Source organism: Lontra canadensis, unplaced genomic scaffold, assembly GCF_010015895.1.
Source record: "Lontra canadensis isolate GAN:19392208 unplaced genomic scaffold, GSC_riverotter_1.0 scaffold258, whole genome shotgun sequence".
NCBI classification, from domain to species: Eukaryota; Metazoa; Chordata; class Mammalia; order Carnivora; family Mustelidae; genus Lontra; species Lontra canadensis.
In genome coordinates, this window is record NW_022631252.1 from 183,904 (window position 1) to 197,472 (window position 13,569).

At 56.6% G+C, this 13,569-nt stretch overlaps 1 protein-coding gene across 13 annotated transcripts in view; it reads left to right on the forward strand.

Annotated features, from left to right (window-relative positions):
- LOC116862555 (BCL-6 corepressor) overlaps positions 1-13,569 on the forward strand; it is a 121,144-nt gene that overhangs the window by 91,987 nt on the left and 15,588 nt on the right. For 7 of the 13 annotated variants that reach the window (XM_032849900.1, XM_032849898.1, XM_032849897.1 and 4 more), the window contains exons 4-10: positions 524-3,364; positions 4,052-4,105; positions 4,591-4,777; positions 10,633-10,893; positions 11,279-11,623; positions 12,230-12,555; positions 12,833-13,087. In XM_032849900.1, the coding sequence (XP_032705791.1) occupies positions 524-3,364; positions 4,052-4,105; positions 4,591-4,777; positions 10,633-10,893; positions 11,279-11,623; positions 12,230-12,555; positions 12,833-13,087 (4,269 nt within the window). The remainder of the gene's footprint in view (positions 1-523; positions 3,365-4,051; positions 4,106-4,590; positions 4,778-10,632; positions 10,894-11,278; positions 11,624-12,229; positions 12,556-12,832; positions 13,088-13,569) is intronic. The other 6 variants (XM_032849906.1, XM_032849907.1, XM_032849904.1 and 3 more) reach the window with 3 other exon arrangements.

Here is a 13,569-nt window from a genome sequence, read left to right on the forward strand (position 1 = left end):
AGATTGTTTCTTGCTTGTTATGTTAAATAATCACCATGCTTCCCTACCTGGGGGGGCAGGGAGGGACCCCAGTGAGCACCACTCAGCCCCCCAACATAAGGGCCTGGGAGGTTCAGGTCCTGTCTCCCACCCCCCATCCCCCGTCCGTACCCCATGAGGGCGGTGCCTAGAGTAGCAGAGCTGGCGTCCTCTCTGTAGCAGCTGAGAATTTTTGCTGAGAAAGTGAATTTTCCCGAGTTAATAGATGACTAAATTTAATGTATAGGCCCCAAGTCTAAAGGGATCAACCTTTTACAGGCTTTCAGGATACTAGCTGAACCAAGGTGAGAAGGCAGGCATGAAAGGCTTTTGGATATGTGGGCCAGGGACGGTGGGCCCCCGTGGAGCCTCTCTTTTTAACCCTTTGTGCTCAGATGTGGAGGCTGATGTCATGTGAACCTAGCTGGTGGTTTCTCCTTGGGACGGGCCCGGCAGCTTTGATGGGGGCGTCACGAGTTAACACCCGTGTTCTTCTTCCACTAAGGTGGAGGCCACTACGGCCCATCGGATCGATGGCCTGGCCGCGCTCAGCATGGACCGCACCGGCCTGATCCGGGAAGGGCTGCGTGTCCCCGGCAACATTGTCTACTCTAGCTTGTGCGGACTGGGCTCAGAGAAAGGTCGGGAGGCTGCCACGAGCACTCTGGGTGGTCTTGGGTTCTCGTCGGAGAGAAATCCGGAAATGCAGTTCAAACCGAACACGCCTGAGACAGTGGAGGCTTCCGCTGTCTCTGGAAAGGCCCCCAATGGCTTCAGTGCTATCTACAAAACACCCCCCGGGATACAAAAAAGCGCTGTGCCCGCAGCAGAAACGCTGGGCTTGGACAGGCCTGCCGGCGACAAACAGAGCTCTCTCAACATCAATGGTGCTAGTTACCTGCGGCTGCCCTGGGTCAGCCCTTACATGGAGGGGGCCGCGCCAGCCATCTACCCTTTCCTCGACTCGCCAAATAAGTATTCCCTGAACATGTACAAGGCCTTGCTACCTCAGCAGTCCTACAGCTTGGCTCAGCCGCTGTATTCTCCGGTCTGCACCAACGGGGAGCGCTTTCTCTACCTGCCGCCGCCTCACTACGTCAGTCCCCACATCCCGTCGTCCCTGGCTTCGCCCATGAGGCTCTCGACGCCTTCGGCCTCCCCGGCCATCCCACCTCTGGTCCACTGCGCAGACAAAAGCCTGCCCTGGAAGATGGGCGTCAGTCCTGGGAACCCCGTCGAGTCCCATGCCTATCCCCACATCCAGAACAGTAAGCAGCCGAGGGTGCCCTCCAGCAAGGGGGTCACCAGTGGTCTGCCCGGGGACACAGCGCTCCTGCTGCCCCCTTCGCCTCGACCTTCGCCCCGGGTCCACCTTCCCTCCCAGCCCGCTGCAGACACCTACTCCGAATTTCATAAGCACTACGCCAGGATCTCCACCTCGCCGTCTGTCACCCTATCGAAGCCATACATGACAGTCAGCAGTGAGTTCCCCTCGGCCAGGCTCTCCAACGGCAAGTACCCGAAGGGCCCGGAAGGGGCCGAAGGGGCCCAGTCGGTTTCCGGGCACACCCGGAAAGCAGCGGGCCAGGATAGAAAAGACGGTGGCTCCCCTCCTCTGTTGGAGAAGCAGACAGTTACCAAAGATGTCACCGATAAGCCACTGGACTTGTCCGCGAAGGTGGTGGACGTGGATGCTTCCAAAGCCGACCACATGAAGAAGATGGCCCCCACGGTCCTCGTGCACAGCCGAGCTGGAAGCGGCTTAGTGCTGTCCGGCAGTGAGATTCCGAAAGAAACCCTATCTCCTCCCGGAAACGGCTGTGCTATCTATAGATCTGAAATCATCAGCACGGCTCCCTCGTCCTGGGTGGTGCCCGGGCCGAGCCCTAATGAAGAGAACAACGGCAAAGGCCTGCCGCTGAAAAACAAGGCTTTGGACTGGGCGATCCCGCAGCAGCGGAGCTCGTCCTGTCCCCGCATGGGCGGTACGGACGCTGTGGTCACCAACGTTTCGGGCTCGGTCTCGAGTGCCGGCCGCCCAGCCTCTGCGTCGCCGGCCCCCAATGCCAATGCGGATGGCTGCAAGACCAGCAGGAGCTCCGTGGACACCACGCCGTCCGTCATTCAGCACGTGGGCCAGCCCCCGACCACACCTGCCAAGCACAGCAGCAGCACCAGCAGCAAGGGCGCCAAAGCCAGCAACCCGGAGCCGAGCTTCAAAGCAAACGAGAATGGCCTCCCGCCAAGCTCGATCTTTCTGTCGCCAAACGAGGCGTTTAGGTCCCCACCGATTCCCTACCCCAGGAGTTACCTCCCTTACCCGGCACCCGAGGGCATCGCTATAAGCCCTCTCTCCTTACACGGCAAGGGACCTGTCTATCCTCACCCAGTCCTGCTGCCCAACGGCAGTCTATTCCCCGGGCACCTTGCCCCGAAGCCCGGACTGCCCTACGGGCTGCCCACAGGCCGACCGGAGTTTGTGACCTACCAGGACGCGCTGGGGTTGGGCATGGTGCACCCCATGTTGATACCTCACACGCCCATCGAGATCACTAAGGAGGAGAAACCAGAGAGGAGGTCCCGCTCCCATGAGAGGCGCTACGAGGACCCAGCCCTCCGGAGCCGGTTTTCCGAGATGCTGGAGGCAAGCAGCACCAAGCTACAGCCAGAAGTCCCCTCCGACAAGAACCTGAAGCCCAGCCCCAGCTGGAACCAAGGGAAAACGGTAGTCAAGAGCGACAAACTTGTCTATGTAGACCTCCTCCGGGAGGAGGCGGACGCTAAAACAGACGCGAACGCGGCCAAGCCGGGCTTCGTGGCCGAGAGCGTGGGCCAGAGCACCGAGCCCAGTAAGCCCCCGGCCGAGCCGGCCCTGCAGCCACACCGCGATTTTGTCGCCCTGAGGGAGGAGTTGGGGCGCATCAGTGATTTCCACGAAGCTTACGCTTTCAAGCAGGCCCCTGGCCAGTCAGTCTTCAGCTTAAGCAAGGAGAGCATTCCGGCGGGAACCACCAAGGAGAACCTGGGGCTGCCCGTCTCCACTCCCTTCCTGGAGCCGACTCTGGCGAGCGATGGCCCACCCGTGACTTTTGGGAAAACCCCAGAGGATCCCAAACCATTTTGCGTGGGCAGCGCCCCGCCGAGTGTGGACGTCACCCCTACCTATACCAAAGACGGAGCCGATGATGCAGAATCCACCGATGGCAAAGTTCTCAAACCCAAGCCATCGAAGCTGGCAAAGAGGATCGCAAATTCCGCTGGTTATGTGGGTGACCGATTCAAGTGTGTCACTACCGAACTGTACGCAGATTCCAGCCAGCTCAGCCGGGAGCAGCGCGCCTTGCAGGTGAGCCGTCCCCCCCCGTCCCCCCCACCCCCAAATTTCAGTGACTTTACCAGTTGTCAGTTCTGTTTTTGTTAATGTGGAAAGAGGATTGGGGGAGTATGGTAGGGCAGGGCGCCGGGCAGAATTTGGTTAATGAAAGCTTATGGTCACATAAATATATGTGTGACACGTGTCCAGTAAGGGGACGTGAGTGGTAGCACTTAGGTTCACGTGTCCAGACACTTGCCGTTATCCTGTGGATGCTAAGAGAGCTCCACGCAGACGCTGCTAACAGAAGTATTAATGATTGCGAAGGTTAGCTAAAGACTGCATGACGTCCCCTATCAGTTGCTTTGACTTCTCTGCCATTACTGTATGTTAACGAATAATGCCTAGCCATACTGCTTAGAAATGTCTTACGTGATACTTGGTAGAGATGTGTGGCAGCCGCGTGTCTGTGGGATTCGGGCAATTTTTTTTCCTCCCCCACCCCAAAAATAAACCTCGCTTAAAGGGATAGAGTTATGTGTTTAACTTGCTAGTGAATGATAGATGTTGTATAGGAATTTCCTTAAGATATTTTACTTTTAATTAAAAGATAAATAAAGCCAAATTGTGTTGCAATGTGAAGAAAAAAATTGGTTTATGCTTATAAAAATGGATGAAGTTATCTAAATGATCCATTGAGTGCCCATTTTAATTACATAGATGGAAGGATTACAAGAGGACAGTATTTTATGTCTACCCGCTGCTTACTGTGAGGTCAGTTCTTCAAATTTTTATTACTAGAATCTTACATAAACCTTTTGAGTTAAATTTCATTTCCAAATATACAAAGGGAAGTTTGTGGGCCATGGTCGTCTTTTATTCATTGTGCATTTTGTTTTCTTTTCTGTTGTTTTTGTTTTGTTTTCCTTTGCGTTGTGTTTCTGTTTTGTTTTTATTTACCTCCAAATGAGAATGTCTCTGTGCTATGGTGTATGCGTGGCTACACATACACAGCGCGTTTCTCTCTCTCTCTACATATGGCTTCACGAGTACAGACTGTGTGATTGCTTACGTATAGCTACTCTTACGTTTTTATCTATTACGTTTTAAAATATCTCAGTCGTATCATAAATTGTGGTTGGTTTTGGGCAAACTTTTCTTTGAAACTACTTTCCTTTAAGGTAAGGCAAATGAAATAGCTTTTATGGTAAGGTGTCGTGTTTTTTTTTTTTTCTTCCCCGTCTCCGTTCTCTTTCTAGCGTGCAATGATGCGCTTCTCAGAGCTGGAGATGAAAGAGAGAGAAGGTGGCCACCCGACAGCCAAAGACTCTGAGGTGTGCAAATTCAGCCCTGCCGACTGGGACAGGTTGAAAGGAAATCAGGACAAAAAGCCAAAGTCGGTCGCCCTGGAAGAGGCCATTGCTGACCAGAATGACAATGAGAGATGTAAGTAAACCCCCAGCGGCTTACCCGTGGTGTGTGGGGTGGGGGACACCGCTCCCAGAGCTCAGGGAGGCGACGGGGAAGCGGTTCATTGCTGCGGCCCTGTGGCCGATGGGCTGCTCAGAGAAACAGGCCACTGTCACCGGCCCAGGAGGGAAGGACCGATCGTCTGTTTGAACGAGGTGGTGTCCAGGGATGGAGGCACCCGTGGAAGACGACTTCCTGGGACGCTTCTTTTCTAGGGAAATACCGGTCCTGTAGTTAGTGATGTTCTGATGCGATACCAGCAGGAGAATGACCACGGGAGACATAAGCGTGGCCATGTGTGTTGTGTCCTGTTTTGTAGTGGGTGCAGATAAGCTGCCCTGCCCTTCTTTTCGGTACCAGTGGGCTGATACTTCCAGCCAAAGGTGCCTCCCCACCCACCATAGCGACAGCCTCCCAGGGAACGGAGGGTTCTCGTGTTCTCCCTCCAGAGATAAAGGTTTTGTTAAAATGGGACGGGGTCTTTTGAGGGCACCAGAGAGATGAGATCATTGTTTTCAGTGGCACGTTTGTTGGCCACGGTTAGATGTTGACAACACGATCCAGGGGTGTGGAATAAACCAGTATAAAGAGGGGGTCTTCCCACCAGACAGAGGTGGTATTCTGTTGGGGGGGCCAAAACGGAGAGGAAGCTAGGCTTTTCTCAAATCGCTCTTCAGGCCCAGCAGTGGGTCCCCCGCTGTGGTCTGGGGCCGTGGGATTTGCTCACGAGATGTTCCTGGCCACCATGGTGTGTGGGTGGCAAGTGGAGAAGGTCTTTCTCCGTCTCTTTTAAATGTGCACGTGTGGGGGCCCAAAGGGCACTCCAGACCTTGGAAGCCTCACTGGTGAGGGTAAATTTGGGCGTCTGGCTGAGTGTCAAGGTGACAGGGGGTGCAGAATCCTCCTGACACGGGGCAGGCAGGGATGGGAGATGCATTTGTGCGGGCTCCGTGCTGTTGGGCGTCATGGGTTTGGCGTTCATTGGTGCCTGATGGCGTTTGGGGGAGAATTTGTGGTTCCGGATGGAGTTTGGGAGACTTTGTGGCCCTGGAAAGGGCGCTTCTCACTGCCGAGGGCACAGACCACCACCCCCCCGCCCCCCACAGTCAGCCTTGGGGTCAGACAAGGGCCTGTGGCCAGGTTTCTGGGTAGGCCACGCCAGGACCACTTGTTCTTCAGTCTCAGAAGAAGGGAGTTTTTTGTTGCTAGTCAGTGGCGGGGACTCTGATGTGCCTGGAGTAAAGATTTCTTTACTCTTCCACCTCAGGGGGATTGATAGGGGAGCATGGAGGGTCTGAGCTGCTGTTCAGTAAAGCAGAAATGAGGACAGCCCTTTGTTTCTGACTTGCCCATAATGCCAGCTCTTGGGGAAGCCTCTCAGGGAGACCTGGTAGATGTGAGCAAAGCTGAGTTAATAGGTAGGTGCCTCTCTGAGGGGAGAGGGAGTGGGTGAGGTAGGCTGGAGGAAGGGAGCCGGAAGTTAGGCAGCCTTGAGTCTTCTTGCCCTTTGCCTGGGTTTCGAATAACTTGGCCAGACCTGGGGTGGCTGCCGTTCTTCCCATCTCACTCACCCTGGCTGCCTTCCCAGGGAAGTTTATGTCCTCCGCATCTTTCCTGCTGATCCTAGAGACGAGTACTCGGTCTGGTCAATGGAGAAGGAGAGCCCAGATGACTCAGAAAGGCCTCCCTCCTCCCTTCCCCGGCGTCCCTCCAGGCTGAGTCCGTTGGGCTCTTTTCCTGGAGCACCCAGGACACGCAGCAAGGCTTGGGTCATCACCAGGGGCCGGAGAAGGATTGGGGAAGGCGGGGGTGGGGGCTCACTTTCAAAGATGGGGGCCAGGAAGGGGGTAGGTCACCATCCGCAGTCTCCTGGGGACTTGGCAGTTTGTGGTTGGTCAGGAGGAGTGACCTAGAGGAACCGTTGTCCTTGCTGTCACCTCCTCAACTAGGGAACAGTAGATGGTGGATCTATGAGGCTACAACTTAATGGGTTGTCTTGTCCTTTTGGCTCTCGTGTCTTGAACCCACGTGGGCTCAGGCCCGGCTCCACATTGGTTCTCTCCTCACAGGGGTCCGTGTGGCCGAGAGCCAAGCTGTGAGCACGTGGGAGCTGGGGTGGGGGTGGGGGTGGAAGGGGCTCTGAGGAGGTTACGGGATGCCTTCCAGATGCCTTCCTTCTCCCCAGGCTTCCCTTCCCTCCTGCAGACCCCAGGAGCTTCTAAGATGGTGGGCGCTTCCAGTAGGGGCTGGCCTGACAGGAGCGAATGTAGTCAGAAACGCCACGGTCGGGATTTTCATGTCCTTTTCGTGGTCAGACTTTTTTATTTTGAAAGTCCAGCTGATGCCTTAGGAGGCTTTGCCACTTTGGAAGTTTATCAGTAGAGGAAATATCAGTGGCATTCTGAAGGTGGGGAGGGACAGGGACAGTCCCTTCCCCTATGAACCGGGAGCGATGGTCTCCCTCAGCAGCCACTTGGCTGGAGCAGACCCGGGATCTGCCCTGTCGCGGTGCCTGGGCGGGACCTGGAAGAAGCCTTGGTCAGAGGGCTTCACGAAGCTTTTCTCAGGCCTTACACCTGCCTGTTGGTGAACTACATTGAGTTTGGGACCAGAGGTTCCCCCTGTGCCCCTTTTGTAGAGGCCTTGAGTCCCCACAAGGTTAGCCTTTACCGGGGGTGCTACAGTCACATGCAGAGCAGGGAGTCCCCATCATGGGGAACCCTCCTACTGTGCTGAGGGCTCACTGGGAGGGGGATGGGGGACTGGCCCCTGATAGTGGGGGTGGGTGCTTTGCTGCCCCCAGTGAGGCATAAATGTTGCCATGGCGAGCTTTCTGTGAGGTGGCGTTATGACACAATCAGGACAAATTGTGGGAGGCCCTTGAGTCACGGGACTGGTGCCACAGGGAGCAGGTGTTAAGCCACGAACCACACAGCCACATTCACGTCTGCTTCGATCAGGTGACCAAGAGCGTGTGCCGTCCCGCCTGTAGAAGGGCTGAGAGTAGTGGCGGTGGCCGACCCAGTGGTTAGGTCCCCTGTGTGTCCAGCTCTCTGTCTCCTTCGCTCTCAAGGGTAACCCCATGAGCTCTGGCCAAAACGATTTCATCTCTAAGCTTTGGGTCGGGTTTGTGATGTGGAGTCTCCCCCCTCCCCAACCTTAGCCGGTGGCAGTGTGTCTCCCGGTTACTCATGGTGGCTGCTCTTCAGGGTTCTTACTGAGGCAGGTCTTGGCTCAGTCCAATTGGGATCTTTGCCCAAGAGGCTCAGGAGCTGTGGAAAGGATGGGGGACCCTAGTCTGGGGAAAGAGCCTCTAGCGAAACAGGGGAGACAGCAGCTCAGTGATGTAGTATGAATAGGTGATTTCATCAACCTGTGACTGTAGCGGCAGGAGGGTTCCTGGGGGTGCACAGGTGTGACTTTGCTCCCTCTCCTTGTGGGTAACGGGGTGCCCTCTGCCCTCAGGCGGCAGCTTCTCTGTGGGAAGCCTGGAGGAGACCTGGGGAAAGGCTCTTGTGCGCTTGTTGGGGACACTGGTGCAGGGAGGAACAGGGAGCCGAGGTGTCCAGTCGGTGGCTGCTTGCTGACCACTGCAAACGGCTGAGCAGGCTAGGTGGGACGTGAACTGCATGGTTTGCAAGTTTGCAGCTGGGGTGAAGATGCACGGAAAGCCTTCTCCCGGAGCAAGGCGCGCCTCATTAGGGGACCTGGGGCTGTTACAGATACAGGTGATTATGACACCTGCAGTTAGAGTGTAAATCCAGAAGTGGCATCTTGGGAGGGAGCGAGGCGTAAACGGATCAGGGCGTGTCTCAGGTGTGGGCCAAGGTGGCCAGGGCCCCACAGCAGCTAAGCTGTTGCCTGACTGTGACCCTAGAAGGTGTCCATCACCTCCCAGTCACCCCTGCTTTCAGATCACCTGCTTTGATCCATCTTTCCTACCTCGGGGAGGGGACGACGCGTACACTGAATTAACTTTGAAATGGCATAAGCTGGTTCCTATATTTGTGCACTGATCCCCAGCGCTTCCCACGGGGCTCTCTGTGAAGGCCGACCAGAGACGCCAGATGACCAACTGGGAGGGCTCACGTCTTCAGATTTTATGCAGTGGGGCTAACATGAAAGCTAGTCTGACAGTTTTGGCGTCCCGTCCCTTCGTTCCAGTGATTTCCCCAGCCTCTCTCTCCATTGGTTTTGGCCTGTGTTTATGAAGCCCAGTCCCCGAGGCAGCTGGCGGTGATAGTCCCACTTTACAAGTGAAGGGGGCCGAGTTGTAGAGTAGAGCTGTTACTGCTGGAGCAGCTAGGAGGGTCACAGAGCAGCAGGCATGTGACACTCACAGCCTACCCCTCTGCTTCCCCGGACCCAACGTGGGCTGCCGCGCATCCAGGCTGCCACTGAGCCTTGTGTCCGCCCGCAGCCATGACAGCAGACCCACATGGTTGGGTCCTTCCACTATTGAGAGCACAGCCTAGCTGGGGCCAGGGATCGATCCCACCCCCCAACACACACATGCAACTGACCACTACTAAATGGTGGTGATGTCCCCAGGAAAAAGCCGATTGGGGAACCACGTGGGCCGGTCCGGAGCAGGGAGGGATATTTGAAGTGGCCCCCGGGGGGTGGGGGTGGGGAACGGAAGAGGAATGGGGTTGGCATATGAAGAGTGTGTTTCTGACTTCATCGAGAGATGGACTCGCACAGTTCTGCTCAGTGTTAGCAGAATACCGAGCTCCTGCTCCTTAACATCCCAGCGATGCTTAGGGAATTAAGTGTGTATTAGAAGAAAGGTGACCCAAATGAAAGGTGACCCAAACCGTTGGTGAGCCATTTCTTAGGCTAGAGAAACAGCAGCGCGTGATATCGAGCTGAGGTGATTTGAGGAAAGGTCCCCAGGTGAGGAGCCCACCCATGTGGCTTAGGGAGCGCTGGAGGGAGCAGTGCAAGGAGACACACCTGTCGGCCAAGGGGGTGGAGCCTGGTGTTTGGAATGTCCTCAGGTGCTTGCGTGTGAAGGAAGGCATGAAGGGAGTGCCAGGTGGGGTAACTGACGTCCCAGTGGGTGTGCATGGTGTCACTGAGGTGTGTGTGGGGGGGTGGGGGCGGCTAATATACACTCTTTCTGCTTTTTCCCTTCCTCCGATGTGAGAAAGACCGGGGGACGCGTAGTGATAAGGTTGAGTTCTTCGAAATTGCCCTTGACCCTCGTGTGCACACCAAGAAGCCTCTCCTTTGGCTTCCCCAGGCTCCTCTTCCCATCTCCCTTGGTCCCCCAGCTTCTCTGCCTGCCAACACTCCCTGCCCCAGCCCCCCTCCTTCACTATCTCCCAGTTGACCCAAGGGGACACAGATGCGGTCCCTTCTGCAGATGACATGTAGGAGCTATTTGTTCTCTTTATTACACAGCCTTCCTTTTATTTCAAAATAATGCCCTCAGCCAATGTTGCCCGAGAGATTTCTTCGGTCAGCCCTGGCTTGGTTGGCTCTTGCTGCAGGGTCCCCTGCCCCCCCCCGCGGGAAGGGGCCCGGAAGGGACCTAAGCGTTGTGAAGTTGTGGTGATGCCTCATCTTCCGATTCTCCTCGTGCCCCAATTATAAAAAGGTGCAAGGAGAAAGTTGAGCGTCGTAGATGTCTCCGCTTTCTGCTTAGCTGTCCTAGCCCTGGGACCTTCTGTCTTGGTGGCCTTTGTGCTTCCAACGTGTGAGGGCCCCGGTGTTCTGGAGAAGGGTCTGTGGGTGGCAGATTACCGTGGATGGGCACGAAGGTCCTGTGTTCTCACGGTGACCTTTGGGCCTTCATTCCTTGTCCTGCTGTCGTCCATCCTCCCCAGGCGAATACAGTGCTGGCAACAAACATGATCCTTTTGAAGCTCCGGAGGACAAAGATCTTCCTGTGGAGAAATACTTCGTGGACAGGCAGCCTGTGAACGAGTCCCCCACTGACCAGGCGGCTGTGGACATGCCGCACAGCCCCACCCTCCGGCTAGACAGAAAGCGCAAAGTCTCAGGTGACAGCAGTCACACCGAGACGGCTGTGGAAGAGGTGCCCGAGGACCCTCTGCTGAAAGCCAAGCGGAGACGGGTCTCCAAAGGTGAGCTCAGTTGGCTTCAGCTGTCTGCGCATGCGGCGGGGCGGGTGGGGGGGTGCCAGACCCGAACTGCGCTGCCCGCCCTCGCCACGGGGCGCCCAGGGGGAGTCCCTCATGCAGAGCAGTGGCGGTCCCCCGTTCCCGCCCTGGAGCCCTGGGGAAGCCGCTCATGCCTCCCCTGTGCCCAAAGCCAGATGCAGGAGCTTGAGCCCAAAGATGGCCAAAGATACCGAATAAGTCCCCTCCCGAGAGACTTGGTGACCGGCTCTGGCAGAGGCAGGGACCGTTGAATCCCCTTCCCACCCCCACCCCTATTAGCGATGCGTAAGACAATTTGTTCCCCCCCCCAGGGGGCTTTTTGATTAATTTGTAGTTATTTCTCCATTAGATGACTGGCCTGAGAGGGAAATGACAAACAGTTCCTCTAACCACTTAGAAGACCCACATTATAGTGAGCTGACCAACCTGAAGGTGTGCATTGAATTAACAGGGCTCCATCCTAAAAAGCAACGCCACTTGCTGCACCTTAGAGAGCGCTGGGAGCAGCAGGTGTCGGCAGCTGAGAGCAAACCTGGCCGCCAGGGCAGGAAGGAAGTGACCCAGGCGGTTCAGCCTGAGGTCACCGCCCAGGGCAATAACAGCCCCGAAGAGAAACCTGGCAGGAAAAGGGCTGAGGCCAAAGGCAACAGAAGCTGGTCGGAGGAGTCCCTCAAATCCAGTGACAATGAACAAGGTACGCAGAGGCCGCCCCGTTCCTGCAGGGTGGGTCACCGGCCTACCCGTGGGCAGGGGCCCCAGGAGGAGCCGAGTGCCAGAGAAATGGACAGACCAGGTCGTGGCAGGCAGGGAGTGCTTTCCTTCGAGATCCTTCCAACCTCCCGCCCGGCCCCGGGGAGGGAGTGTATAGTGAGGGGAGCTCAGGAGGGAGCCCGTCGTCTGGGCAACCCCATGGGGCTGGCCAGTGCCCTTGGTCCAGCCTCAGCCTGTGTCTGCTTATTTAGGTCCTGGGCACCCAGCTCCCCCCACCGCACCCCCACCCGGCCCCGTGGTTGGGGGGTGGGAGATCTGGAAGAGCTGGCTCCTTCCCTTCTCCTGTCCAGGTCCTTTGAGGAAACTTGGGGCCACTTGGCGTTTTGTGGGTTAACCTGTTTGCCGTTTGAATGTGGGATAATTAAAATATTAATGCTTTGGGAACATAATTGGTATATCTTTAAAAACTAAAGCTGCTCCAGTGATCAGTGCTAACAATGGGCTTTTCTTTCCGCACCGGCTACAACTGTGTAACGCCCGCTTCTTCTCCCCCTCCCTCCTTCCCGCCCGCCACCCCCTCCGGATTTAGGCTTGCCTGTGTTCTCCGGCTCTCCGCCCATGAAGAGCCTTTCATCCACCAATGCGAGCGGCAAAAAGCAGACTCAGCCAAGCTGCACGCCAGCCTCGAGGCCGCCTGCCAAACAGCAGAAAATTAAAGAAAGCCAGAAGACAGATGTGCTGTGCACAGACGAAGAAGAGGATTGCCAGGCTGCCTCCCTGCTGCAGAAATTCACCGACAACAGCGAGAAACCATCCGGGAAGAGACTGTGCAAAACCAAGCATCTGATCCCGCAGGAGCCCAGGCAGGGCTTACCCCTAGCGGGAGACTACTATGTGGAGAACACAGACGGCAAGGTACCTCTTGCCTCCCCGCTATCCCCGCTCCCCTCTGGGCCCGGGACAGCACACCCCACCTGCCTGCCGCCCCTCTGCTTCTGGGGACAGAGCTGCTCTTTCCCCACGTTCCTCCCCCAAATATCACACCCCACCCCCCAGGACCCCTCTGTGCAACCCTCTCTTCTTCCCAAAACAAAAGCAAGAGGGAAAGTTCTTCCCTTGTTCGGGTCTGTCACTTGGGAAGGCGAGTGAGCGAAGCCTGGCTTAACTGTGCGCACATCCGGTTTTGTGACAGGTGACCGTCCGGAGGTTCCGGAAGCGGCCTGAGCCCAGTTCCGACTACGATCTGTCACCAGCCAAGCAGGACCAGAAGCCCTTCGACCGATTGCAACAGTTGCTGCCATCTTCCCAGTCCACGCAGCTGCCACGCTCCAGCTCCCCTCCAGAGACCACCCAGTCGCGCCCGATGCCTCCAGAAGCTCGGAGACTCATCGTCAATAAGAATGCGGGCGAGACCCTCTTGCAGCGGGCCGCCAGGCTCGGCTACGAGGTGAGAGGCCTTCTTGGGGGTTGCCTGGATCCCAGGAGCCCTGGCTGTGGCTCCTCAAGGCTGTGGGGGGGGGGCAGTGGCCGGGTCCGGGCGCAGCCCCCTCCTCACCCAGGGCTGGGCTGGTATTCCAGCGGGGTGTTTGCGTTCTCCCCGCTCGCGCACCGGGCTCCCGCCGCTTTTCGGGCTTGTTCAGTCGCCACGTGAAGAGAAAGGCCTCTCTGATGTTCACGTCATGTTAAGGCAGGTAGGCTGCTTCGGCACCCTCCAGTCTCGCTCACTTATCTCTGATACAAAATCTGACATAACCCAGGGCTCTGAGACTGGGGGAATTTTAATGAGCCCTTTTAGATTCTGATTAGTAAGGGGGATAGAAGTTATTAGCTCTATTTTGGGTTGCCTCTGCTGTTCTGGGCAAAGCGGTGCCCCTGTCGGGAGGGGGCAGGAGATGTCCGTGTAGGGCTTGGGGTTGGGGGGCAAACCTG